We start from the raw sequence: 27,878 nt of genomic DNA, 5'->3' as shown, positions 1-27,878 counted from the left end.
CACGAAAAAAAACTTTTAATTTCTAAATTCCAAGTCTGTATTACACCAGTTCAAAATCCTACGCATATGCATTTACTGCTTTCCTATTTGAACCAATATTTCTCCTGTAGAGATCCTTATAAGCACCTGTTTCACCATGATACAACACTAGAACACCAGAAGTTACGGAAAGTAGAGACTTTGGCATTTTCTATTTAAGACACGAGGAAACAGACGATAATTCTCCGACGTAGATAAACTTATGCGAATGGGAACATGAAGATATGCATTTCAACCCTGAACTTGATGTTTAACGTGGTTCACCTAAATTCAATCTTTTAGTACAACCTCGTCATCTGCCTTTACAAAAAATACTAAAATTGTAATTAAAAAATAAACAGTAATAAATAATTAGGATAAGAGACAAGAAAATTCTATAATATTTTCTTCACGAGCAAAGTGAATACCACGTAGAAGCTTCATAATTTTGATTCCTTAAGCTTGAGGAAAAGGGGTTCATCAAGGATTTATCAACAAATATCCTTTAATTCTTGAAACCTTCCCCATCTCATTTCAATGAATTCGTTTCTCAATATAGCCGTTTTTCCTCCTCCTTTCAACGGGCAGAGCTTCACGCTTCACGAGTCTGGGAGCGAATGAGATGGGTTGAAAATAACAATCAATTCCTTTCCAACAGCAAATTTCAATGAAATCTTTCTCTCCCAATCCTCCAGGAAAAGGAGGAAAAATTAACGAATTCACACCGTTCCGCGGAAACTTCACCCCTTCCACGAATTTGCGAGAAACGACCGCTATGGGGGGAGTGAAGTGGTGTGTCACGACACACATGACCCGGATGGAGGGATTAATGGCGCCCTCATTCGCACCGCGTCCGGAATTAAGAGATCCGAAACACTCAAGCTATCAATGTGGCGAGAGGAGAAAAAAGGGAATGATTTATTTGAGTGGGCAATTCCAGCTACAATGATAGAAGCGAGAGAAATTATTCCCGTGGATTTCTTTCGAGTGCTACCACGTCATTGAATTATATTAAAATTTACAGTACTACAGCTATACATTGGCTGAGCATGATTAAGTGAAACAATGGATCGTTAGAGCCCTTCTTAAGCCCTTAATTGGCCAAGGTACGAGTCTTATTGTAACAGACATGGCTGTAAAAAATGAATGAATTTTTACCATAAGAGCATCGGAGCAAAAGTGTAGCTTAAATAGTTTTCACGTGATATTTTTAAGCTCTATCCGACTCGAAATGGAAAGAAGGAGCTTACATAAAAGGGTTCACTGTAACTCATATACGGCATAAAACCTAAACCTTCCCTAAATTGCGGGGCCATGTTTAAATATCATTGTAACATAACGTTTAACGTGTGTTTGTTAACGGTAGAAAGTTTGTTTACAACTGGAACTAAGATATGAATACTTACTTCAGCTCCAACAATAGTATGGGGACATTTTTTTACAAAATAATCATTCAATTTGTAAGATTAAATGGCTCGAGATTCTAACTCTATGAGATGCGAAAATGTTCAAATAGTCCGTTAGTTACGGAATAGATGGTCAAAGAAAGAATTCCAAAAATCGAGAAATTCGAGGAAAGGTCCAAATTTCGAGAAGCCAATCACGGTAGCAAGTTGGAAAATTTGGGTTCGATAATGCAAGGGTCTACTTGCAGAAAATAAATTAGTGAAAATAGTTCCGTCCGTGCTCTTTCAACATCGATTGAAAATCCAAAGATGTTTTAACCCTTACTCGCTAAAAGCCGTATTCCGCATACGCCTTACCTTTTAAATAGTTGTAACTCATAAAAGTGGCGAAGAACACTCAAGTATTCCTTCAGGAATTTTCGCAAACCGGGTATTATTTACACCTGTGCCCTGACAACGGTGGCACCTGAGAAATTATTAACCAGCGCAAAACCTTATAACCAACAATACCTATCAATTAAACTTTTGCGACGCCAACTACAATAAAAATTGAATTTGGCAGAAAAAACGAGTTAGCTATTAAATATTACATTACTTACCAGAAACCTTAATGAAGCTCGCTGTGCACCTTTCGTTTGTCAATCTCAAGTGAGCACAGAGTGGGGTAATTTTATAGAGCAAAAATAACTCTATTATATCTGTGCTTTAATAAGAATCCATGAAATTTCCACTGAGGACTAAAATAGGATAAAAATACCATTTCGTACTTTTACTGTGTTTTTATTTCTAATTTCAAAGAGAATATATACAAGTATCCCAATTCAAGTTAGCGCCCAGACAAAAATTCATTGCTCCAGTCGTGTTGTGCTTCTGGCTAATTTAAGGAATAGTTCACGTAAACCATAACTTTAGAAGATACTGCCTATGGCACGACATTTTTCATTCGTTACCATTTTTACATATTTCAATATTGTGTTGATTTCTCGCATTCATCTTTAGGGTAATACTTCTGAATCCTTCTCCACCTTAATATTACAAAAAAATCCACATCTCAAGGTTTCTCAACAAACATGTCACGAGCTCTTTATAGCTTGAAAACCTTCGGTATACAAAACATTTTAATTACTCCACCCGTTAGCTTCTGCTAAATCTCGTCTTCCTCACATTTTATCTGCAATCAAAACATTTCTCCAGTTCGTGAGAAAAAACGACCCACATAACACCGAACGTCATACTTTCCTCAAAAAAACAAATCCCCTGAACCTTAAGCTATTTTGTTTACAAACTATTTGGGTCTCGTAATACGAACTACACCCCATCAAAGTATCCTTACACTCAACAAAACCCTTATGGGGATGTAATCCTCTGCTGAATATCTAAGGGAAAAAATTAGGGATGTTTACCCCGACAGTACGTATCATTTTTTTCTTGAAAGGGTTGCAAACGACGTATGATGTGCAGGGCAGAAGGTCGACATAGCTGCCTGAGGGGACTTGAAACATGTGCCGTCATATCCCGCGGCTGCACAACTGGATTCCAACGGAAATTCCGCCAGTTCGGAAAAAATTTAAAGGAAGCCGAATAACGAGCGTGGCAGAATAAAAAGTAAAAGAACAAAGAAATATACGCGCGCGTAACCATAAAGTTATGGGGTCCGCATAGCAGAGGGTGGAATAGTCGAGGTGCGAGACAAAGATCGCTCAAACGTGAGAAGAAAAACGTCCAGAGTCACAGGCCGTGTCGGACAGATTCCAAAATCTGGACACTCCGAGAGAGAGAGAGAGGAAAAAAAGTAAGCAAATCCAAGCTGGACTTTGGAGGGGTCCGGTTTGATATGAATGTGAGGAGGAGGTTGAAAGTTAGGCCAAAGCGCTTTGACAAAGAGCGGCACAGAAAAGATTGCCAACGCAAGAAACAGATGAGTGCCTTCGAGCGTCAAACTACCTAAATGAGACGATCAGAAGATGCAGTGCGAGATGAAAGTGCGTTAACATATACTTTATATTAGCTATTTTGAAGATTCTTAAATGAAAACGAAACGCATTAACTCAAAGAGGCAATGATAGCTTAAATTTAAAGACCGTGAACTTTTCACAATATAAGATTAATTGGCGACCCATATTTCGAAAAATGAGGTCATTTTCCGTTAGATAATTGAGAAATTTCGAATGAAGCCTCAACTAAAGTGTATTATTTGATATTGCTGTGTGTTAATTTACGGCCAAATTAAAAGATTTAGATTCCTATGAGTAGAATGCGAATTATCAATTAATAGTAATGAAAATTTGTGCTTTAATAAATACTTCACATTCACTATTTGGAACATTTTTCAAAGAAAACAAAACGCATTATTTCAGGACGAAAATGATAAAACCATGCAAATTTTACCAAATCAGATTCATTGAACACCCATTTTTCGACAAATAAGGTCATTATCAGGTAAGTAACTGATAAAATGATGAATAAAGCATCAATTAATAGATTCATAATGAGTACCTGTACTCGATATTTACGAGGCTATTTACTGCCAATTCCGAAGAGCAGAAAACTACAGTAATATTAATAATAACGAACGTAATAGGTTATAATTGGCAAAAATAAATTCATAGTACTTACAGAAAGGGCTGAGTCATGTCGCGTTGTTTTAATAAGGCTAATTGATTAACATTTTACATAAAAATAAGGCATTCATTAAGCCGACAATTTTCATATAACTCATTAAATTTCTGATTGTGCTTTTGATTTATTGTAAGTCCCGATTAATTATTTTACGGTTATTTTTGGTTTCATTGATCATTTATAAATTCACATTAGCATATTTTAAAAAATAACTAAAATGCAGCACTTCGCAATAACATGTAAGGAAGCTTCTGGGGAAAAGATTTTTAACCTCATCACGCCGTGGATAGAATAAAAAATGAAATTTATTTTTCCGGGACAAATGTATCCTTTGGGAACAGACATGATTGCACGTATCATAGAGTCAACAAGAACTCGTAGTACTTACTATAGTAAGATATACACGGCTCATCAATATCCCAAAATCCTTCATAATATTTAACAGGAAGACAAATGTATGAATGCATATAAAAACATATCAATTTGTGGTATTTCATGGTATTTGTTTTTGAATTGACTTGTATTTTCATATTATTTTACGTCGTCTGACAATCGATTCCACGCTCTTGATTCTATTCACATTAGGTGCGCCAACCATTGACGTTATTTCTTTTAACCCTTGCCTAATCGTGGGGGTCTCTCGTTTAATACGGTTGAGTTGGGAACCATAGTTAGGGACCTGTGAAAGGGGGGGAGAGACAGACCCTGGCGGGACCCTAACATCCCCCCCTCTACCCTAACCCCCCATACCCCACAGTGGACGCCTCAGCAGTCAGAAGCGAAATAACAAGAGGATATGCGGAAGAAGAGAAAAAATTACCATGCGAGCAAGTGACAAGTGCTGCATAGCTCCCCTTTTGTTTCTCGGGGTGAAAGGCAACGAGAGAATAGTTGGGTCATGCGAGGAGGCCGAAAAAGGCGGGATGACTGACTGCTTTTTATACTTATGATTCTTATTCTTCTTTTTTTTTACTCCGCCAGAGAAGCAGAAATTTCGCCGTGATAAATGTAGCGAGGACGGAGGAAGGGGTCATCGGGCACATGCGGTGAGGGGTGGGGAGATATTTGGAACCCTGGGAGGTGTGCAATCGCAAAAAAGGGTTACGTTATTATTTTTCCCGCGGCACAGAGCGAGAAAGACGCGTTGTAGGGATGGGCAGTGGAGAGGGAAAATGGTAACGTTCATCTGTCCCAGGGTCGTGTGTTATCGTTCGTGTACGGATGATAGAAATGGGCAATTCACGGGCATAAACCAAATTAATTAATATCATGCTGAAATAAGCACCGTTTTACAAATTGAAATTTATATCCAAATCATCCATCATCATCATCACTGGTCAATAATCCTAAGATTGGTTCGACGCAGCTCTTAACTCAATTCCCCTGTCAGCTAATCTTTTCATACCAAAGAAAGTATATCTTGTGAAATTGCTTATCATGAAAGTGTTGCAATATGGAAAAATTTTATTCAATCATGCTTGTATCTTTGGATTTTATAAATAATTAAAATAAATTGCCTTCTCCGAGAATTTGACCAGGAACTTCCGATTTCACACTGAGTGTTCTCTAGCATGAAAGACCTCTGCATATTCATTTACTGACGAATTAATTGATAGAGGAAGAAGATGTCTTGTTAGTAAGTGGTGGGACCCCTGGTACCATATCGGGAGGTCTAATTTTGAATCCGGATCTAGAAAAATGAATATCCGTCCTTGAAATGCACTTCCGCATGATTCCGTAAACGTACCTTGTTGACTAGTTCGCAGTTGGTCCTTGAATATAAGTCTATAATATTTGTGAAGCACTATTTCGTAGATAATTTACTCGTTTTTATCAATAGTATTTTTGTTTTGGTTATAACAATCACTAATGCGCCAGCATCGGTATCCTTTGATAGCATTTCGGTCAGCATTTTTGTCTTTCACACACCTAGCAATACATCACTCATTTTGAACCATTTCATATCGTGTATGTGTTGAATAATTTTTTTTCCCGACGGAAAATTCCCGGCAAGGATGCCAAAAAGAATTTTCAATGGTGAAAGATGTCTGCCAACTTTGCTTTTAGTTATAACGGAACGTTTTAACCGGTATTTATTAATTACATGGATCTATATTCAAGTTAAATGCAAATATATCGTTTAATAATCTATTAATAATTAGCTTCAGAGCTGCAGTAAAAATATTTTGACGCATTTGGTTACTCCTCAGAAAACAGTGGCTAAACTTTTCATCTTATGCAAAAAATCAATTTCTAAGTAAGATTTTGATATGAATTCATGTTGATTGCATAAATAAAGGAGGTGTTGAGGAACATTTGTGGAACTTAGAAGTCCCTTGAAAGTTCGCGGTCGTTTCTATATTATCGCAATTATGTAGGGCAATTATGTGGTGGTTGACGTTAGCGTAGGCAATTCCTTAATGACGCGTAGGAAAAATGCTTCTCTCCACGCCTGACTGAAAAATAGTGACGCTGACTCGAAGAGCCAATCGCAAATACGAACAAAATAGAATGAACCAAATTATCAGGATGAAATGGAAATCCTACCTCATGATAGGTTTGGATAAGGCGACCGACAGATTAAGTAATGAGACGCGGATATAGAAGGAAGTGTGGAAAGAATCGCGGTGTTGTCATTGGTCTGCTCTTTACGAAAGATGACAGGGAGGCTACGGCTTACATGTTCCATGCGACGGACACGTTGCACATGAATTGACCGCAAGACAACACAACAAGGGATAATCTCCGAATAATCTCAGCCACAGCCGGGATTTGAACTTGGGCCTCTGGGTAGTGAAGTTAACACATTACCCCTATCATTCCGTGTTCATGCTAATGCATTTATGTAATTTTATTTATTAAAACTATCAATTTTGCGATTACTTCAAATGTTTACTTTTAAATGTAAAATATACGGGGTTGGCTTATCTTAAATTTATTTTGACCAAGCTTATATTTATCTAGCCTACCCTCATTTCTTTGAAAATATATTCTACTCATTATAATATGATAATTTATAATTGATAAATGGGTACAGGGTACTAAATTATATTACTGCATACACTTGATAGCGCGGAAACTCTAAATCCGGGGAATGGGAAGTACACGAACATCGAGTTACGAACGATGCATGAAAGTCGAGTTATGAACGGTGCACGAAGGAGCATTTTGGGAGGAAGAAGATCGAAAGGGAAGATAGAAAAGTTATGGAAACGAAACTCATGGAGTAAAACTACCTCCGTTACAGATTATAGAAATGTCCTGTGCTTTACACTCGCGGTCGAATTCTTGGATTTGGCTCGATCAAATGAGCGTAACAATATTAGTCATGGAGGTTGGTTAAATTCACCAATTTTTGATTTGCACTTATTTCGTACATCAAATATGATTCGAGGAGTCGTTTAGTGACTGGACTTGTAGACTGATATTTTTTGGAGCATAGGTACTTTATTCTATTTAATTTAAATTATGTAAGACCTGCTTTTTCGACCTCTTTCAAATATCAAGGCTTGGATGATAGTATAGAAATTATTTAAAAAATATGAAAATGATAAGGCATGTGAAAAAGGCGTTGGAAAGGTTAACATTCTATTTTTATTTCAGGTTTGAGTAAATATTGTAAGGTCTTTTGAATTGAATACATATATACACGTGCAAGGTCCTTTACTTTGATTGATTGCTGCATTGTGTTTCCCTTGTATTTTTTAAAACTCGTTCAATAATTTATATGCTCAGTAATAGTGACACATTATTATTATCTTAAAGCCTTTTCAATAAATAAAATTTTCACACATTTTCATCCGAACCATAGTGATGAAACAGTGGTAAGATACCCTTTATCCGAAAAATAGCAGTCTAAAAATATGTATTGAGGCCAAAAAGATAATTCAATACAGCAATATGAACCGAATCATCAAAATGACCTGAAATTCCGGGTGGGATCTTCAAAAGTAAAGCTGGGAGCTGGGAAGCGAACTATTACAGCCTACGCCGAGCTATGGCATTATAGGAGGAGGGAGAAGATGGAAAGGTTAGAGGGGAGGAGGTTTAGGAAAGTGGAAATAAAAGAGGATTGCATGAGAATTCAGGGTGCGCTGTCAAAGTGGCAACTATTCTTCAAAGAGCAATAAATTCATTGGCCTTTGCAACACCTCACGGACTAAACGGGGATGGGGGGTGCGAGTCTGAAAGAGGGTTGGATTCGATTGCCCCCAAAGGGATAGAGACGAAAGAAAGAGGGTGAACAAAAAAGTATGCATTCCCCACTACTGACCATTTCAAAAGGGTGTGTGGACCGCATGGGCGCTTCGACAGTCCAGGCACACATGCAGGGTGCTACGTAATTCGCCCGACGCGAGAGATTAGTGGGGCAAAAGTGTAGGAGAGGAAACATTCAAAGTCTCCGGAACCCCCTTTCCTTTTTTTTTTTTAACAGCAACATATCCGAGTAACGTATCGGAATAAAAATTCAAGGAATGCGGTTAAAAGGTCGGAGTGGAGGGGGTTGAGTGGAGGCAAACTACGAGGGGTGAAAAAAACCACCCCCTTTTTGAATTCCTGAGGAAAAAAAAACACTCACGATACCTCTTACACTTATAAAAAAAATCCTCGACCCAAAGCGCAGAACCCTCCTCCTCCGACACCGCTCTTGTTAAAGAACACGAGAAACGGAAATGAATATGTATAAATATAATTCTATGGCCTAAAACCCCCTTTTTTCCCTCTCGTACTGCGACTGGATTCGCTTTCTTCCACCCTCGGAATGAAATGGAAGGGAAAAAATAATAATTTTTAAGAGGGACGAAGGGGTGTCCAGAACACTTGCGAAAGCAAGGGGAAGAGGGGCTGGTTACACAGGGACGCGGTTCAAAAATAAATATTCATCCCCCTCTTCTTTTGCCCATTCTTTCCACCCTTTCCCAACTCGTTTCATGTATTATAAGGCTCCGAGGGGCTACTCCCCCAGGAGAGAGACCCCGAGTATAAGGTATTGCTGGCACACATTCCTTTTGAAGGGATCAAATGAAAAAAAAACGGAAATAAAATGCTTTCAAAATATTCCTGGAAAATTTGTTGGTTTCCACGGATCTCCCTAAACCGGCCGCTACCCTGAAATTTTCTGTCCTCCCTCTTTCCTACCCATGAGAATATTAATTTTTCGGATGAACGGTGCGCCACGCAAAAATTCTCGCGTCTTATGGGCCCTGCGAGTAAAATAAAAAATGGAGAAAGAAAGAAATTACGTCTGGGAAATGGGACCCCCACAAAAAACATTTTGTATTTCTCGCAAGCCAACGCATACCCAAAGTTCAAAAACATGCAGAAAAGCAGATTCGCGTACCGGTCTCACACACATCGGCCTTGCCTGCGAGGACGTTTCATCTCTTCTAATGGGTTAATTTTTTACATTATTCCACAAAAAGGAGCGAGCGAATAAAAAGAGACTTTTTATATATATGTCGGAGATTTGAAAAATATGCAGAGACTGAAATGGACCCAGATTCATGGTCGATCCACGCTTATAATCGTGACAGCGTTGGTCATAATTAAATGAAAAACAGAGTTTCACGAATATAGAGTTTAATTCTTACTTAATAAGGAGGAGATTAGTTTTGCACGTAACAAAAATAAGATTTCGGTGGAAGAATGCATGCTATAGATTTCGAAAATAGTGTCGTAGGTTTAAAATGCATGCTATCGAAGGGGACCCGTTAAATTTTACTATGTACTCCCTTACTCAGTGCTTCAACCTAGAGGTAGGTAAAACCATATATAGATGAGGGTAGAGCTCTCTCCAGAATAAGCCACAGGTATTCGAATATCAAATATTTAGCGTAGGAGGGCCATTTCTTTCCCCTGGGTTAACTCGTACTTCAAGGATTTTGGTTTCGGGCTGTCGGAAGGCTTCATTCGCATTTGAACCCGGGAAACCCTAATGAGCTGCCAAATACTATACCCAGTAGGATTCCACCTCTTCCAACAAATATTGAAGACAAAATTATGCATGTGCATATCTTTAAGCGGTGGCTTACTGTTAAAATTGGGTATTGATAAAATCAATGTCATTTTTGCATATGCTATGAATGCATGTTTTCACCCGGTTTTTTCGGGTTATTTTAATTTTTGAAAAATAAGAAAAATGGATACTATTGTGTCTAAAAAAATCAACGATCATAGTAAAATGAGGCGTATTAAAAATTTAGCAAAACAGATCCTTTCCTCGCAGAGGTATAAGAATATCAGTTTCATATTTATATCTATCAAAATCTTGAGTGTAAGTAATTTTTAAAAAAGTATCAGAAAAAGGTCTGTTTGGCATACGATTCTAAAAATTCGTTACAGCAACCCCAATAGTGGAAAAATCCTTTTGTAGCTCTCCAATATATAACAAAAGGAGTATATTCTTAAAATCTATTGACTGCGTTTTAAGCTAAGCGTCAGAACACATTGGTTCATATAATAGATTAACGATTTTATGAGTATTTGTCCTTTCTACATTTCTAAACCATTCATCCCATTTCCCGACAAATTCTTGTGATAGATTAATCCTTGACCTTCGTATAGATGATCATATCTCCCATCACCTCTACAGTTTCACACGGCTTTCAACGGTTTCACGGAGGAAATATTTATCTGGATATTTGTTTTCAATCCCTGCTAAACTAAATATCCAGCATATCTTTTCTGCGTGTTCAAACCAAAATCAGCCTCTTATTCAGGAACCATTTAAACTGTTCCATACTATATATCACCTACCTTTTACATCTAGGACAAATACTTATGTTAACCCATTAGCGAATAGCGTCCGATAATAGTTTCTTATTCTTGGAGAACCCATATCTTACCGCAATGCACCCGCATTTTGCTAACCACACTCTCCTAGGTCTTTCATTGCTCCCATTAGCTCAAACATTGGAAAGAGCTCAAGGGTGGCGGCGAACACTACCCTGCCGGCCGTATTAATCCCTATTGTGCCCGTAAACCCTACCTCAGTCTTACGATTTTTACTTAGCGTTTATGAAATTTGTTACTCAAAGCATAGCTGTCCGTTTTAAAAATGCCACTTATTGCTTTATTGCCTCGTTATATGAAGAGTTTTTGCCATTTCCAGGATCGCTTCTCTTCGATACGGGTGACTTCTACCAGGCGGCTCGAACGGAGATTTCCACAAATGCTTCTTCCCAATAGATTGGAAAAGAATCCTTTCACGATTTTACCGAGCAAATTAGTCAGCTTTTACTAATGAGGGCCAAAGGATCTCGGTGCTCGTGCTGCGGAAGCGAAGAAACAAGGTTTATTTCCCCTAGAGCGTGAGATTTCAGCGTTGAGGACGAACTACCACTACTGGAAGATATCTCGCAATGATAAAAATGTTCCCATGTTTTCCTAGATAAATATCTCAATGATTTTATGTGTTGTATTATGCAGGAAATTTTATTCTACTTTCGATATTCTTCTTTGGTGATTCAGATTGTTGATATTTTGGATAATAAAAAAATGACCGCATGAAAGTAACACGGAAAAAAGACATGACGTTATTGTTAATGGAAGTGGAAATTCGTTGTCCTCAAAACATAAATTTACCGTTCAATGTCTTCTCAACAAGTTCAACTTGGAGCAAGAAGTGAAGACAAAGGAAATAATGCAGTATGTCATAAAAAATACTTTTTCAATACGTAATTCCAGAAATGGAACGAATTTAAGAGAGCCAGCAACTTTGAAAAAAAAAACGTCGATGTTGGTGAGAGAAGGATACGCCCAGCTGCCCTGCATAATAATCTCCTTGAGACTCCTTGTAGGTAGTAACCTCAGGTAGTAACCTATTATTGTTTAACGTATTTATTGGCTTTACGTTCCTCCAAGGCGATTTTGTATCGTTATTGCTATCTAATTCCTGGTTTTTCTTGGTAAAGCAGCAAAGAAAGGCCTAAGCAACACTTTAAGAGGTCTTGTGATAGGTCTAACAATGAGAGAAAAAGAGTGAATGATTTGAGAAAGCATCAGTAGCTGAGCTATCGCTAGCCACATCTATGACACTGCGTTCGCAAGGGAATGAAGCGGCAACGAAGATAATTACGAAAATGACCACGACCACCCCCACCAGAGGGAAACGGATATTACAGAAATGGAGAAAAATACCTACAGTTCAAAATGCACTGAAGCCAGAAGAAGCTATTTCGCCGACTGTTGATTGCAATTAAACAAAATTTTTCGTCAGACTGCCAAGCTCTGTAGCTACCAGCTTTATCCTAGTAATGAAAGGGCTAGACGCAAAAAAATCTTCATACCCAGACGGGACATCAGTGGAAGAAAAACATTTAAAGTGGATCTTCAAGGGCTTCTAAACCACATATCCTTGCGCATCATAGCAGCAATGCAAAGATTCAGTGATGATCAAGGGGTCAACTTTTCCCTTGAACGCAAATAAAAACTAGTTGTAGATCTGGTGAATTTATTTCTTATGTTTTCTAATGATTTAAGTATTTATATTAATTTATAATGGTTCATATTTAATTTCATGTTCTCAATCGCATTTTTTTTCAAAATATAAAATGCTTGCGAGGTGATTTATGATGAGAGTTATATCGGAAAAAATGATGACCCAAAAATCAGCTATTAATTAACTAGGTACTAATTATGTCTTGAAACGCAGGTTTCGGCTCTCCCACAGAATTTTTTTCATCGGTGTTAATAAAAAAAATATTTTACTAGTAACTTTAGTAACCATTGTTTTTCGCATCCAAGTGTGGCTTTCCGGCAAGGTAGTTGACATATATTGTTACATTTTAATAATAATTTATTTTGTTAGTTGAATTTTTTTCGCCTAAGTATATAGCAAATGGGAAACCTCTCCATTTTTTGCTTGCCACCCGTTTTTCCATTCCGTTTCGAAAACTGCGCGCGATGATATCTTTATTACGTAAAAAGACTCCACATTCCGTCTAAATAACATCATAAACCACAAATCAATACTGAAATTTTATTTTTTTAAATTTTGTTTTATTCCCAAACACCGAATACAGATCATATTGAGCCATTTTATATTGGGTATTGGAAATATTTAACAATTAATTACACGAACAACCAACCTCTGGATAAGGGAAACCTAACCAGGTGGGACTCGAACCCGCGATTTCTTGTATGGCAGGCGAGGACTTTACCTAGCCGCCACCTAAGTCTGTAACATGATATCGACGAAATGCCTGCTTACATAATATAAATAAAATCGTCAGCAAATCCGGAAAAGGTGTTAACTCAAAAGGACCTTCTCATTCTCAGGCATATTTTTTCAGCGCCTGAGAGAAGAACACGGCCCCCACGGCTTCTGCTATTTTTAATTGGCTCGCCGGCATTTAGGTGTCACGTATCAGCTCCGACCTAACCAAGCGACCCGTATCATATTTTTCTTGAGTATCAAATTTCTCCCAGGAGTCGTCCTGGGTGAAGTTGGGAGGCGAGTTGCCTTTCCCCTCCCCTTTCTCTCTCAAGGCGCTTCGGCTTAGGTCTCCAAGTCCCGGCGCTGCGGCTAGAGGCCTTCGTGAACCGTTAAATTGGGAAATTCAAACGCTATGGCGCCCCCATAAGCTTTATTTTGAAATTTAATGTCATTTTCATTTGATTTGATTGCTGCTATTTTTGCATAAATCTCTATTCCTCTTCCACCTAGTAATTTATACGGATATGGTTGCATAGAAATATACTTTTGCAGGATAATTTTTTTCTGGGCTTTGCAAATATCTTGAATACATATTATTGCTCACGACTCAAGTGGCTGTGAGGTTGAAACAAGATGCGCTAAAGCGGTCAATGAACAAATAAGAAAAAAAGCAATTATTTTATTACACTCGCGAAATATTTCCAGAGGTGGTACTTGAGGGAATATTTCCATACTCTGCATTGTTTAAATGAGTTTTGTCTTTCGTGAAATGGGGCTTTCCATGAATATTTGAATTTTTCCCATTTTGATCCAATAAAATGACAGTTCCGCCACGTGTAATGCTTGCCTGACAACTACGATTTAATTATTTACGTTTCTATCACTCAAAAGTGTAGATTTAGGCCGTTTTTATACTGAAGTTTAAGTTCTGATGAGTATCTATACACAGGATTCTATTGTATCAATTAATTTCAAATACAATAAAAACATCTTCATTGAGTATAACACATATTCTATGAAACTAAAAATGCTCTCAATGCCCTTCCACTCCACCATAAATAGTCCAAAAATTTTTGAAGATAAATTCTCTGTTTGCTTATTCATGCGAGACTGAAATGATCAAACTGAGGCAGGAAAAAAGATGAAATATATGTGAGCTTGCCTGAATATGTGAATTAAACTTATTTTTTCAAGGTAAAAATAATAAAGGTATCCTCCATACATTAAATAGGTATGCAACGATAAAAACATCTATGCTTCTAAACAAATATATGAATTGGAAGAGGCATTCCTAATTTTTGTCCTGACACCATAAAAAAAGCAAACAACATGAAGTAGAAATTCCGCAGCTGATTAAAATATTCAGGGAGGATTTTCAAGTGGAATTTCAAAGAATTATACTAACCCATTTCCGCCCAGAAAACTTAACGCTTGTGATTGTGAAGATATATAGGTACGTTGCTCTCTTGATCGTATTTAATAATCCAGTGAGATATTGTGGTGATACATCAACTTGTTTCTTCAGAATGACCCATAGCCATGTTAGCCAGGTTAACGAGGTCGGAATATAATTTTGTTAAATTTCTACGTTTGATCTTGATGGAAAGGATGAATCTTTAAAGCAACAATATCCGGAGTGTCCAGATATATCGAGATACGAGTTCTCAGGGTTCTAATGTTGATACTATGACTCTTCTAAAATGGAATAATGGACTCTTCTAAAATGCTTAAAAAACTTAAAACTCACTACCTATAAAATTTCCCGGGCCCAGATCCCCGGTTGGGCCCCCCCGATATTTTTCGCAAGTCGGCGTCCCTGTCGGTGGATAGACTATGTCAAAAGACGCGGAACTTCAGTTGATGATTTTACAATTCGATTTTTTTTCTACTTTCTTTCAAGGGAATTTCACTTAAGGTAGAGAGCTGGCATTTTGTAATCAGATGAATAAATGAACTAACTTCATAAATATACAAATGACGATACTTTACCTCATAAATTTGCCAAAAAATTATGATGTTAGCTCAAAAATCACTTATATTCGTATTTTATATTGATACTCCCAAGGCCAACATTCTTCTCGCGTTTGACAACGGGTAGGGCCGTTTAAGACCGACGCGACGTTTCGAGAGAAACCCCTCATCTTCATCATGGATAAGACTGTCAATTCTGAAACGTTGGCCTTAAACAACCTTACCCGGTGCCAAACTCGAAAAGATTTCATCACGCCCATAGACGATAACTCCTATCTATTCTGCACAGGCTCCTCGAGTAGCCCAAATGTCTCGTGTTTCTACCCAATAATTCAAGATATATGCAACCATGTACTTGTTGCGGCTTATTTTCTTTGGTAGTCAGGACATTTGGGAATCATAGGAAATAGAAAAATCTGACTATTCAACGAAATGGAACTCGGGAGAAGAAAGAGGCCAGAAGTCTGGTGTTAGTGAATGAGGATATAGAAACATCCTTATGCTAGCTTTTTTGCAAGATTGGCATGGCGCGATATCACTCATAAAAAATTCATATTATGAAGTGCGACATATTGGCGGATATTTCGTCATTTAGTGTGGAAAAGAGAGAGGAAGAGGCAATGAAAAGCATCAGCATAGGTCTTTGTGCTCCTTTCATGGATAATTTTTAATTAAGAGATGATGAGATCTCTCCGCGACAACTGTTATTTCTCTTTTACCTTCAAACACATCCTAGAAGTGCATAATAAATACTGGACCTCCAGCGAAAAGCCGGAGATCTGAGGGTCTCTGGAAGTGCTCCGTGATTATGACCATAAGGTTGATAAAGTGATACATTTTCTAAAATACACCTCCCTTATGACCAAATTAGAATTCATTCCATTGAGGACAATATGAAAATGGCGAGGAAAATAAATGAACGAATTTCATCTGAAGTAGGTATATAAGTGATTAAAGTTAATTTAATTTAATAAATGAGAAACAAGTTTTAACCCTTGACTTTGGAGGCGCAGCCGACCAACCCCTAGTATAAATACTATTACTAATACTTGCTACGTGAAGAATGTAATGGAGGATAAAAATTAAAGGAAAAGTTCGCCGAGGAAGGCTTACCAATAATGAGCTCAAAGGGTAGATGAAGAGGGATATAGGGAGAACGACATGAGGAAAATGAAGAACGTAATTCAGGGAAGGGAGAAAAGGAATGAAACAGTGAACCTATGATTGCTACCTAATGAATGAACGAATGACGTAACTAATTTGTGATTCTGTCACACAAAATCACTTCGTTTACACACACTCAAAAGGAAATTCGAGATTTGGAAATGGTCGTGTGATTTTTTTTTCAAATCAGATACCTCAGACATGTATAAGATAAGATTTCCACATAGTTATCATAGGGAAATATTCGAATAATTTCTTGCCATTTTACCGCGGTTACAAAATTTATTATGACTTAGCTTTCAATGCTTCTACATCATATTCAAGGTCTTTAAATGTAATAACATTGAATCCTAGGTAATAATAAATTTTATAATAGTGGAAATTTGCAAGTATTTAATTCAATATGGAAAAATTCCACTCCATCACGCTCGAATCTTCGGATTTTATTCATAGGCACATATTAATAAACTAGTGGAGCTGTAGAAAAACCGCAAAATATTCACAAATTCCTCATTTTTTCAATAAGACCGTCTCCTTAGAAATTTTTTCCCAAGCAATACTAGCAAACTGAAATGAGAGAGTTGAAGGAACTTGGACACCGATATTAGGATGAACAGATTATGAATAAACAAAATGTACTCACAGACAACCTCTATCCTCCAGGTATCTTCCAGGTATGCGCCCGTCACGTTGGGGTTCTCCGCTCGGCAAGTCACGTGTTTGCCGTCGTCATCGGTGGTCGGGGTGAAACTCAACTCGCTGACAGTGGCGTTCTCCCGCACCTCCTCCTGAAAGAAAGAAAGCAACGATTGGTATACACCAGCATAGCTGAATATCTTCAGGATATATTACTCCCATATCGAGCAGTCGTGTTTTGTATTTTTGGCTGACGTTCTTAAAATTTATTTACGATAAGATTTCATGATTACATACAGGGTGAAGAAAAATGTGTCACGACATTTTAACAATGGACAACCGATGACAGCAGGAACCAAAATTACCTTTGATGTTCAGGTCGAAAATGCATCATTTTTAAAGTAATTTTTTTATTAAATCACAATCGGTGACATAAAAAATACTTGGTTGAGCTTGCTCATACACTCACTGATTATGTGTCCGAAAGTTGGCTCGGATAGAGAGCTCACCTCGATCTAAGGCAAAGGCGTCTGAACCTGTCACTCATTCAAAGTAAGGGGACCAGTTCCTTTCCCTGGGCCGCCTAACTCATCCAGAAGTATATCATTAAGGGTGCCCGAAAACATTATTAATTTTTTAGGTCCACCATTCACCCTACATATGCTTATAAAGCGCTTCAGTTAACTTAAATTGGATAGAAGCGTTTCAATGGATTGTGCATCATACTTCACTCCTTCAGTGATGGTATTACCTTAACTATTTTTGACGAATCATAGGAAAAAAAACTGAATCTCTAAAAATTTCTCAAATTCGTGAACTGTCCATTATTAGGTTATATATTGAGGAAAACACATCTACTGAATTGATAGTCTGAAGCGTAACTTGTTGGAAGCGATTCATTATGAAAAATGCTTTTTCATATTTCACACGCATTGAAAATTTTCAAAGCCGGTGATGTATTTAATTTACAAAAATACCGATATAGATACATTCATGCATAAATCTTAAATGTTGACGCTCTGGATTTGTCTTTCTTTTGTTTGGGCGAAGCCTGCCTTTCAGCCCTTCTGCTGTGTCAACTTCTGGGAAAGCAAGTCTAGTGATAAAACTGTAATGTTTTATTGCAACGCGCACTCTTCATTTTATATATTGACATCAAGGAGATAGAATGACTTAAGTATCAAATGGAAAAGAAATTATACTTAAACCAACGGGACGCACGTGTCATGAATACAGGCAATTTTTCTGGATGTAAGTAAATTTACGATCATGATTAGTCTATCAACTACCTCAAAGTTCCAAACCATTAGCAATTTACAAGAACGTCATCGTAAAACCATCACCACAATATTAGGAGGTGGATGACTGTGACAGTTATCCAACCCCAATTCCATAATATTTAAAATCTATTCATAGGTCAGCCATAGTTGGTCACTATCAGCCCTCTATCAAATTAATCAAAATCCAATCAACACCTGTCAAAATCATTCCCACTTATTTTCAGTCGGAAGCCAATCGCATTTTCTCAGATAAATTCAGTTTTTTTTCAAGTGGGATCTATTATCCGCTCGAATTCCTCTTCTTATTATCACCAAAATTATCTTATTTTGTCCTGTCAGCATCATGCCCCATCTTTTGCCAATTATTCGGTCCATCACATCCATTATAGATCTCATTTCAACTCCATTATAATGACCATTCAACTCTAGCCTTACATTCCTTAGCATGATTTCCTTCACTCCACTTTATATCGCATAATTTGGATCTATAGTGATAACCTACTCTGCCAAATATCCAAAGGGTGGTTTCGGGGTAAATTGAAACTTCAAATAATTTCAAAATCAAATCCATATTTAGCATTGTAATGAAATTTGAAGATGGTTCTGAAGCTTTTTCGGCGTGCAGCGTCATTAAAATTTATCTAGGTCACTCACCAGGCTCACTCGACATTTATAATTCCGTCAGAACAGAAATTCCAAATGATACTGTTTAAATCAGTATAATTGATTTATATTTCTATTTCCTGGAAAACTTTATAAAAGCACGAAAGATAAAGAGGTTGCCAATTTATGCTTTTTAAATATGTGATAATTGTAAGTAGTCCATCAACTGCCGACGTTTTTTCCTTTAGAGCTGGGCCCTCAGGTTACAAATACCCGAAGAAAGACGAGGCCATAAACGTTGGAAGCTACGAGAAACTGAATTGGTGGGAAACCTGAAAACAATCTGATGGCAAGTGAAATTTAAGGAAATTTGGGGTCAATATTATGGAATGTGTCAGATGAAATTCCTAACATGTACGTTTTTTCAATTTTTCTTTACAGCGTATCAATTTAAGCTATCATCTACGGATTTTAACAGGAAAATTTGTTTTTTTTTAGTTGAGCGTTCCACAGGTTTTTCTAACCGTTATTGAGGTTAAAATGATTCCAAAGTCACCGTAAATATTATGTAAAGCTAAATCATTTATTTGTATTCCTTGTACTATACCTCGTAAAACATTCCCAATAAAAAGAACAAATAATTCATAGAGAAATCTTTTTTGTTGCTGTGAAACAATGAAAAGAATGTAATTAGTCCTAAAAGTTACCTTCGTGCATCCATTCGGTAAATAAATTGCCTTCCGAAATGGAGTAAATTAATTCCTCCATACTAGATGTGTTTTCATTCAAGAGACTTGAGTTTTTGTTTCAAAAAACCTTATTTTTCATTAATGCCTCAAATATCCCTTTCAAGATTTTTATGTTCTTATACTTAGTTAAAACCTAGAAAAAAATTTGAAAATACCAGTCATAGTATTTAGATATGGCATATTCAGTCTTAATTTTCTAACTATGATCTGCATTATCATGTGAAATGTTTGTGCTTTAAAGGCTCATCTTAATAGCATTTTTTGTAGGCCAGCGAAAAAATGTTTATATCACACGAAACGAATGCAAATGTCTTCCAACAATGAATGTCACAATATTTAAAATATTTGGTTACGTCGAAAAACCATATCTCCGAAACGTCGAATTCTTTTCTAAGAATGCGGAAAAGGTAACCACCAGATAAGTTGAGATCTAATTTTCTAAAGCCACGTATATTTTGCCCAAATGGAAGTTATGCCTAAATGCTAATTCAAATAATTGAGTAGAAAAAATATGAAAAATCTAAATCCACTAAAATAAATGTTTTTACATGGCTGCATTATTTTATGAACGCAAGCATAATATAAATCTAATTCCGAACATTTAAATGCCCATGGATATAATTTGGAAATCATAACTTCTTTTGAACCAGTCAATCACAAATTTTTGACAAATTCAAATTTTTCTCATACGAAGTTACATAGTCGGATAAATCTTTTTCGATGCATAACTTTTTTTAACGAAAACGGATATTTTTTATGGACCTTAAAGTCTATTTCAAACAATGCCACTTACTATAATGCTTTTGAATTTTCTTCCATCATTCTCGATTAATATTATATCGAGCTTATTACTAATTTTAGAGCCGAAATTTCCTCTAAATTCTGATTACTTATTCAAGACCCTTATCATGAGATGTGAAGTAATGATTTATTCATAGAATAAGCTAGACTTTCCGTATCAATGGTTTTATGTTTTCAAGCCTCGTGTAATTTCGTGCCACGCGTAATCTTTTCATAGCTGACACTCAACAAGGTCTACTAGGATGGAACATCAAGGATTCATTTTACAGCCCTCACACTCCAGAGGATCTTTCACAAACTAGTTTTTGCATCACCTGAGTCTAGGTACAGAAGCTAGCGTGAAACTAGAGCAGCCGCTCTTCACTAGTTGCTTGCATAAAATCTTCTCCTCCCCACCTTAGCATCCGCCGATTGCATCAAGGAAAACCTTCAAACGGGTTCAGCTCCTTTTATTCTGAGGCGCCAGAGTGATTAACTAAGAAAATGCCAGAGAGAAATGCTTTGAAAGTTCTTGTCACCAGTTTGTTAGCGTCTTTAATGAGTTCCCAGAGCATATCCCTTGATGACGGGCAAGCGGAGTGCATTTTTATCGCGGATGCGAAGAGTTTGCGGTTTTAGGCCAACGACTCTGCGCAGTAATATTAGAATACGGGACGTCTTCTTGCATCAAGGCCCTTAGAAGTTATCGACTGCACAAATTGAGTTTGCACAGCCCGGTGATTCCGTGCAAATTACATGTTAGAGCTGGAGCGAAATTTTTAATCATGTCTTTAAATTAAAGACAGCGAAGGGAATAATTCCATTTTTTCATAAGATAAGCTCTCAGTATTTCAAAATTGCTGTTACATATTCTGTTGCATATTAAGCCATCAGTGGCACATAAATTCATTTACATAATTATAATTGGAATACGATATCATAATTTTACGAAGATACACATAATTATAATGGCCCAAAAATACACGTTGAACTGTGATCGATGCTGCGAATAGTTTACGGTTTCAGGCTAGATCATCTTCTAGTTCTGCATAGTATCATTAGAGCATTAGCGTCAAGGCTTTTAGAAGTTACGAATTGTGCAAATAATATTTCCAGAGTTAGGCATAGGTGCCAATTGCTTAAAATTGGCCTTGTGTCGAACTCAAAGTAAATACACGCAAAAATGAATTTTCGGCTCCTTGGTATATGACCACGACCGACATGGAAAAATGTGAAAATTGCATAGAAACGCGATCCTTCTTGGGTCCCTTATCGTCAGATTCAAACGTTTCATTCATATGGTCAATATAGCAATCAATACTTTAATTTTCGATAGTTCATAACACTCGCAGTGAAGAAAAAGCATGAGTATCTTTATGAAATTTTGGTCTACAACATTTACGAAATATTTGGATTTTTAATAGCAATATTGAAGTTGAGCGTTTGATACCTGCGAAGATAAAGGCCTTCTGGGCTGTACTCCGCGTTGGTCCATTTGTTCGGACGACAGTTCCACCGGGAGTGCATTCGGCTCGGTTTTGGTCACGGAGCGATAACCAAACCCGATGATATGATACATAACCTCACTTTGCCTATGCGTCCCAATCCTGGTATATGTCATTTTTTCCATTGCAACAGGTAATATTAACTCTGCTTCAGCTTCAGACAGAGCTCTAATGGCCTGTTTCTCTCTGTACCGAGAAAAAGCTCCTTCAGCTATCTGGGCAACATAAGCTGGCCTTGAGAGTCTTTCACCCTTAACATCACAGTAACTTGCACAGCAAAATATTTTTATCACTGGTTTACCTCTTCGATATGTTAGATGATAACCAGCAGCACCCTTCATGCACCTCACCATATTAATTACATCATTCCAAGTTCTAATCTTTGGACCCACATTAACTGAACCAACGACATGACAAGCATAACATATATCACGTCTACCATAGCATTCTAAAGGCTTTTGTCACCGCCAATAGCGGCTTGCCATCCGTATAAAGAATATTTGCCACATATAAAGAATATTTGCGGTATAACCCTGAAGAAATTAGGATTCGTCAAGCTTATTGTGGGAAGATTTTCGGATGAGAAAGTAAAAGAAAGGTGCAATTTCGCTCTCGTCCGACCGCACCTTGAATATGCAGCGAGCGTATGGGATCCGGCGCAGAAAGCCTTAATCCGCGAACTGAATAAAATACAAAGGAAGGCTGCACGTTGCGTCAAAAACTGCTACGGGTGTACAGACAGTGTTACCCAGATGTTAAGCGAATTAGGCTGGGAGCCGGTGGAGACTCGGGAGCTGCGCTCTAGGCTTAGATTGTTTGAACAATGTAGAATGGATAACTTAAATACACAGAGAATATAATATTAGATCCACGCTATATTTCCAGGTCCGATAGAAGCGATAAATTTAGAGAGATGTTTTGCCGAACGGATATATATAAGGAAAAACGTTTTTCCCCCGAACCATAAAGGACTTTTATAAACGCTTGTCTCAACTTCGTTAGAGCACTTCACTTTTTTTTACTTTAAACGGCTGGTGTCCTAACACCCCCTGCCGCACGCCTTTTAGGCGGCTTGAGGGGGGTATTATGTAGATGTAGATTGGTCCTGCACATTCAACTCCGGTGTTACGTTGAGCATATTCTTATGCTCTTGATCTCCACGCCATAGTCTTGGGCGCCCCAATGGTCGTCTGCCTCCGGGTAGATTTTCTGTCACCATCATCAGTGTTCAGTCCAGCTCCCTCCTGTCCACCTTACAAGCCCATCTTAATTATTGTTTTCTTTCAATTTGGGCGTTGATATTGGGATTTTCATAGATAACTGTATTTACTTTTGGTCTGCATCATCCAAGAAGAGCACGTATAATTTTATTTTCGAACTCTAAAAGCTTTTTTTCCGGTTTTATGTTTATTGTCCAGATCTCGGATCCATAAAGACAATAGGTGATACCATATGCTTATATTACCGTTTTTGCTTTACTGAGAATATTTTTAACTTTTTGTACAAACGACTCCAAAGGATGGTAGGTATATCAGGTGGCAAAAACTCAGTGACCTAAACGAGTCTACTGCAATCCTGGCGAAGATGTCGCCCGAAGAAATAGACCAACGCGAAGTAAAGCCCGGACGACTTGGATCCTAACAAACTATCACTTGTGGCTAAGGATCTAAATATATTTTTCAGTTATTGCTTGACGGGTGAAGGCTTTCGACACTCCGAATCAACATTTAAAAAAATGAAAAAGTAACCGTGAAGTTTACACAGCTGTGACCTATTGCAGAGTGAGCTCTACCCTCACCTTACCAAACCAGCCTTGTGGCTGAATGAATGAGTGAGTGAGTAAGCTGCCCGTTGACGTTCATTTACCTTGAACGCTTTGTTTTTATCACCGAGGCCAAATAATTGTCAAAAATTACGTCATTAACTAAATCAATTGTGACCTTCAGTGGAGCGCAATTTCATGGATTGCGCGGAACGTTGTACACACTCACCTTGACTCGCCTCAGCTGCCTCTTGCCCTTGTACCACGTGATGACCGCGGGAGGTCGCGACCCCGCTGATTCGCACGTCACCTCGTATCGGCGATCCGCCACCAGTGGGGTTGTCTTGGTCGTAATCCTTACCGTCAGCGGCTTCACTGTTGAGCAATGCAAGAAATAGTACCCCGATTAGAAAAGACAATAGAATGGAACTATTTAAAACAAAGTCCAGCGGCTAAAAAGTATACTTCTTCATGCAGCCAAGGCCTAGTACATGCATTTATTTATTTTAGAGTAGCCAATGGTAATCTGTTGCAGGAAAAACCATGTGTACAGCAAATATCATAAAAATTTTAGTAGTATTGAGATTACCTCGGACCAAATATATCGTCTAGAGGGGAAAAGATAAGGAGTTTTTGGAAATTAGCAGTCTAGTGCGATTCTGCCACAGTCTAAAGGTTCTTGATTTCCCTTTCCACTCAAAAGTAGTCTTAAATTAAAAGCCTTTTAAAATTGTACATATTTTTTCATTTAATATTCTTTTATTGCTATTTCACAAAGGGTAAATAATTTATCCTTGTGAGGGGCAATACATCTGGCAATGGGGCGGATCCAGGATTTCTTTCTGGGGGGGGAGCACAAGTAAGGCCATATCCAGGATTTTGTTCAGGGGGGGGGACAAGGATACCTCGTAATACAAAACGAATGCAATGATAATGGGACTTTATTAAAATATTTCATATTTTTGAGGGCCTGTGGGGGCATGTGCCCCCGTGCCTTACCCTATATCCGCCTATGTCTATCACTCATTAATATTTGTATCTTCTTTTGAACTAAGTGGTTTACTAATGACAAGAAAGCAGTCAACTCCTAAAGTCAATTAACTGATTCATGTCACCACAGGTTTCCAGCTTTCAGAAAGTAAATCAGTTCCACAGTCTTTCATGCATTGTTGGCATTCCGTATTTTTTTCCCATGCATAAATAGTTAATCTACACCCAACTAATTTGGAGCTCAGAAAAAATTGATCATCGATTCAGACCAATATGACAGAGAGTAGACATGCATAAATACGCAACAATGAAATTACAGATCTAGGCAAGTTATTTCCGATTCTGAGAGGGATGAGAGAAAGAAACTAATTCCAATTTTTGTGTGACAGATAGAAAAAATCAATAAAATTTGCGAATTCGTTCTACCATAATGTTTGTAAAGCTAAGGTAGAAAAATAAAAATATCCCAATCATATTACGCATTTATAAACATCCAACCAACTTATTTAAGATTTATAAGTTCAAATTTATAATGCATTGATCAAGTTATAATTAATCCAATTAGGAAACACAACGATCCCTGGCGATTAATTTTCAAATGAAGAAATATTAGCTTCATAAAAAACGCAATTTTTAACTCCACACGAATATTAATGTTAACCGAAGTGGGTTTCAGCAGCTCAGTGACATTATCTAGGTTTTACCACCATTTCGCTAAAAATTTCCACTGAACGGCTTATCATTTTGAAGTTCAACAACTTCCACAAAGTATCAACTGAGAATATTTCTTATGAAGAAATTCTTAAATGTAAACTTAAATTTTAGTCAAAATTAAGATGGACACACCTTTGGTTACATCTACAAAACTCTTACTTTTTCAAGGCTGTAAGTAGTGTAAACTACAATACAGACTTGGTGATGAAATTAAAAGTTAAATTGACAGTGGCTGTGATGAAGAAAAAATTGATTTATTTGATAGAATGAACTAATATTGTAAGCCGCCATGGCAACTAATGTCTCCTTTAGGCTCTTAGAATCTATGATACCAGTAGAAGAGCCCGGGGATAGAGAACATTTCTCAAAAAAATACTTAACTAACAACTATGAAATAATACATGACTGTAAGTACAACATTTACCATAAATTACATTGGGATTATTTTTCTCTAAGGAAGTGAGGGATGGACAATGACAACAGTGGAGAAATCAAGGGTGAAGGGATTTTAAATGCAGTAATGAAAAACAATGATGAAAATCGAATGGATAGATCGCGTTAGTGATGAGAAGGATCAAATAGGAGTAAGGGAGAGCTGAGAAACTCGACAGGAAGGCGAAACAACTTAATCGGCCATATCTTGAGGCACTAGTCCTCATGATGACGATCGTCGAATGACAGGTGGATAGCAAAACTGATACAGGAAGAACTAGAATATAATATATTGAGCAAGTAAAAGAGGATGTGGAAGAGAAGAAATATGTTGGCGTAAGAATATTAGCTGGCAGGAGATTTTAGTGGAGAGTAGCAGACTAATTTTAGGATAAAAGTTCGTAGGTTTTGCCGGAGAATACTGTTGATAAAATCTTCTCGGTTTTGACTATCTGGCAATGAGCAAGGGAGTCTTAGCCATGATGGCGATAAGGGAGCTAGTCATCGAAACGTTTGCCTCAAACAGCCTTACTCGTCGTCAAAAAAGAGAATATTTTATCAACTTACCTTGGTATTGTATACCAGTGATGGTGATGATAGCATATAGACAGTTTCTTTCATTAGTCACTGGCAGCAGTGAATACTCACGGTATAATTCGAGGACTAGAGATGTTTCCCTCGGCTCAGCCAGTCCTGAGTTCGACGCCTGGCAAGAGAAGATGGCTCCAAGAGCGGATCTCGCCACCGATGGCCAGTTTAGTCTGTTCTCTATCACCTCGCCTGTGTTGCGCTCGTATTGCTCGTCAATTGTTTCGCCATCCACCAACCAGCGAACAGTCGGCTCCGGCTTGCCTGGAAAGACGAAAAAGGGAAATATTGAAAAAAATGGCTCAACCACAATTCTAACACGGATGCATTTCTCGAGAGGCAAAACATACTTTCTTGAGAGAGAAATTTTTCTCCTTTATGTATTTTCCAATTCCATGTTTATTATTACTTTTGAGGCTAATTTCTTAAAGATAATTAGTTACAATATAATAATACTTTATATGAGGTGACATAAATAAAAGGCATTTATATCACCTCATATAAAAAAACCCAATAAAATTGCAGCCACATTTCGACAGTATGTAAGCTTTTTATTTTTAGCGATATTTCATAGCGTTAAAAATTAATCAAATAGGCCCTTAAAACAACTAAAACAACGTAAGCCGTGTATATGTTATTTCTGTCAAAATATGATACGTAACTTAATTGAATTATGCCAGATGAAATTACCATTAAAAAGTTATTATTTACTTAAGGTGTTATTTATTAAATATATTAAATCATGAACAGTTAATATAATAAAATTTTATGCTAATTTTCCTTAAATAGCAGATTTTAAACGAACGGGTAATGATTAATGAAAATGAATGGTGAAGGTTATCGTCAAAGAAATGTTCGGTAAATACAAATTATAATATCATAATAAATATTAGTAAACATACTTGAAATCTTCTGTGATTATAAATTTTATTACAGCTTAGGCTTCAATTTTACAACATCATCTTCAAGGTACATACAAGATGGTGACGGTAGTTACAAGATCATTATCTTCGTACGTTGAAGATGTATACCTTGGTCGGAATAAATTTCATAATCGTGGAAAATTGCAAGTATTTATTTTAAAATGGAAAAATTCCACTTCATCACGCTTGAAACTTCGGATATTATTTTTTTCTTTACATGCATAATTATTAATACTCTCATCAGCTTTTATTCATTCATTCAGCGCTATTTGTTAACGAAATTATCTCCCTGATATCCTCACCGCTGTGCCGGTTTACCTCTAATGAGCCACCCTAATAGTTGAATTGCTCTACTTGTTCAAGTTTAAGACCACCTACTTTCATCTTGAGCCTCGAATTTCTAGGCCACGGTACTTTACAAAACCGCATATCCTTGGCCTTATTGTAATTAATTGTCACGCTCTTTGCACAATATGTTGAAATAAATTCCATCACCCTACGAAGATCATGTATTGCTTTACCTAGGACTAACCTTACGTTGTATAAACGTTGTTTCTTGTTTATAGGGCCAAAAGTGTACA

General features: G+C 37.3%; 1 protein-coding gene across 1 annotated transcript in view; it reads right to left on the bottom strand.

Annotated features, from left to right (window-relative positions):
• Nucleotides 1-27,878, bottom strand: part of LOC124167659 (neural cell adhesion molecule 1-B-like) — a 282,959-nt gene that overhangs the window by 118,576 nt on the left and 136,505 nt on the right. The window contains exons 4-6 of the mRNA XM_046545643.1: nucleotides 26,435-26,638; nucleotides 23,880-24,025; nucleotides 16,979-17,123 (exon numbers count right to left, since the gene is read on the bottom strand). Of these exons, the coding sequence (XP_046401599.1) occupies nucleotides 16,979-17,123; nucleotides 23,880-24,025; nucleotides 26,435-26,638 (495 nt within the window). The remainder of the gene's footprint in view (nucleotides 1-16,978; nucleotides 17,124-23,879; nucleotides 24,026-26,434; nucleotides 26,639-27,878) is intronic.

This window comes from Ischnura elegans, chromosome 11 (genome assembly GCF_921293095.1).
Source record: "Ischnura elegans chromosome 11, ioIscEleg1.1, whole genome shotgun sequence".
Lineage (NCBI taxonomy): Eukaryota > Metazoa > Arthropoda > Insecta > Odonata > Coenagrionidae > Ischnura > Ischnura elegans.
This window is presented reverse-complemented; position numbering and strand designations above follow the sequence as displayed.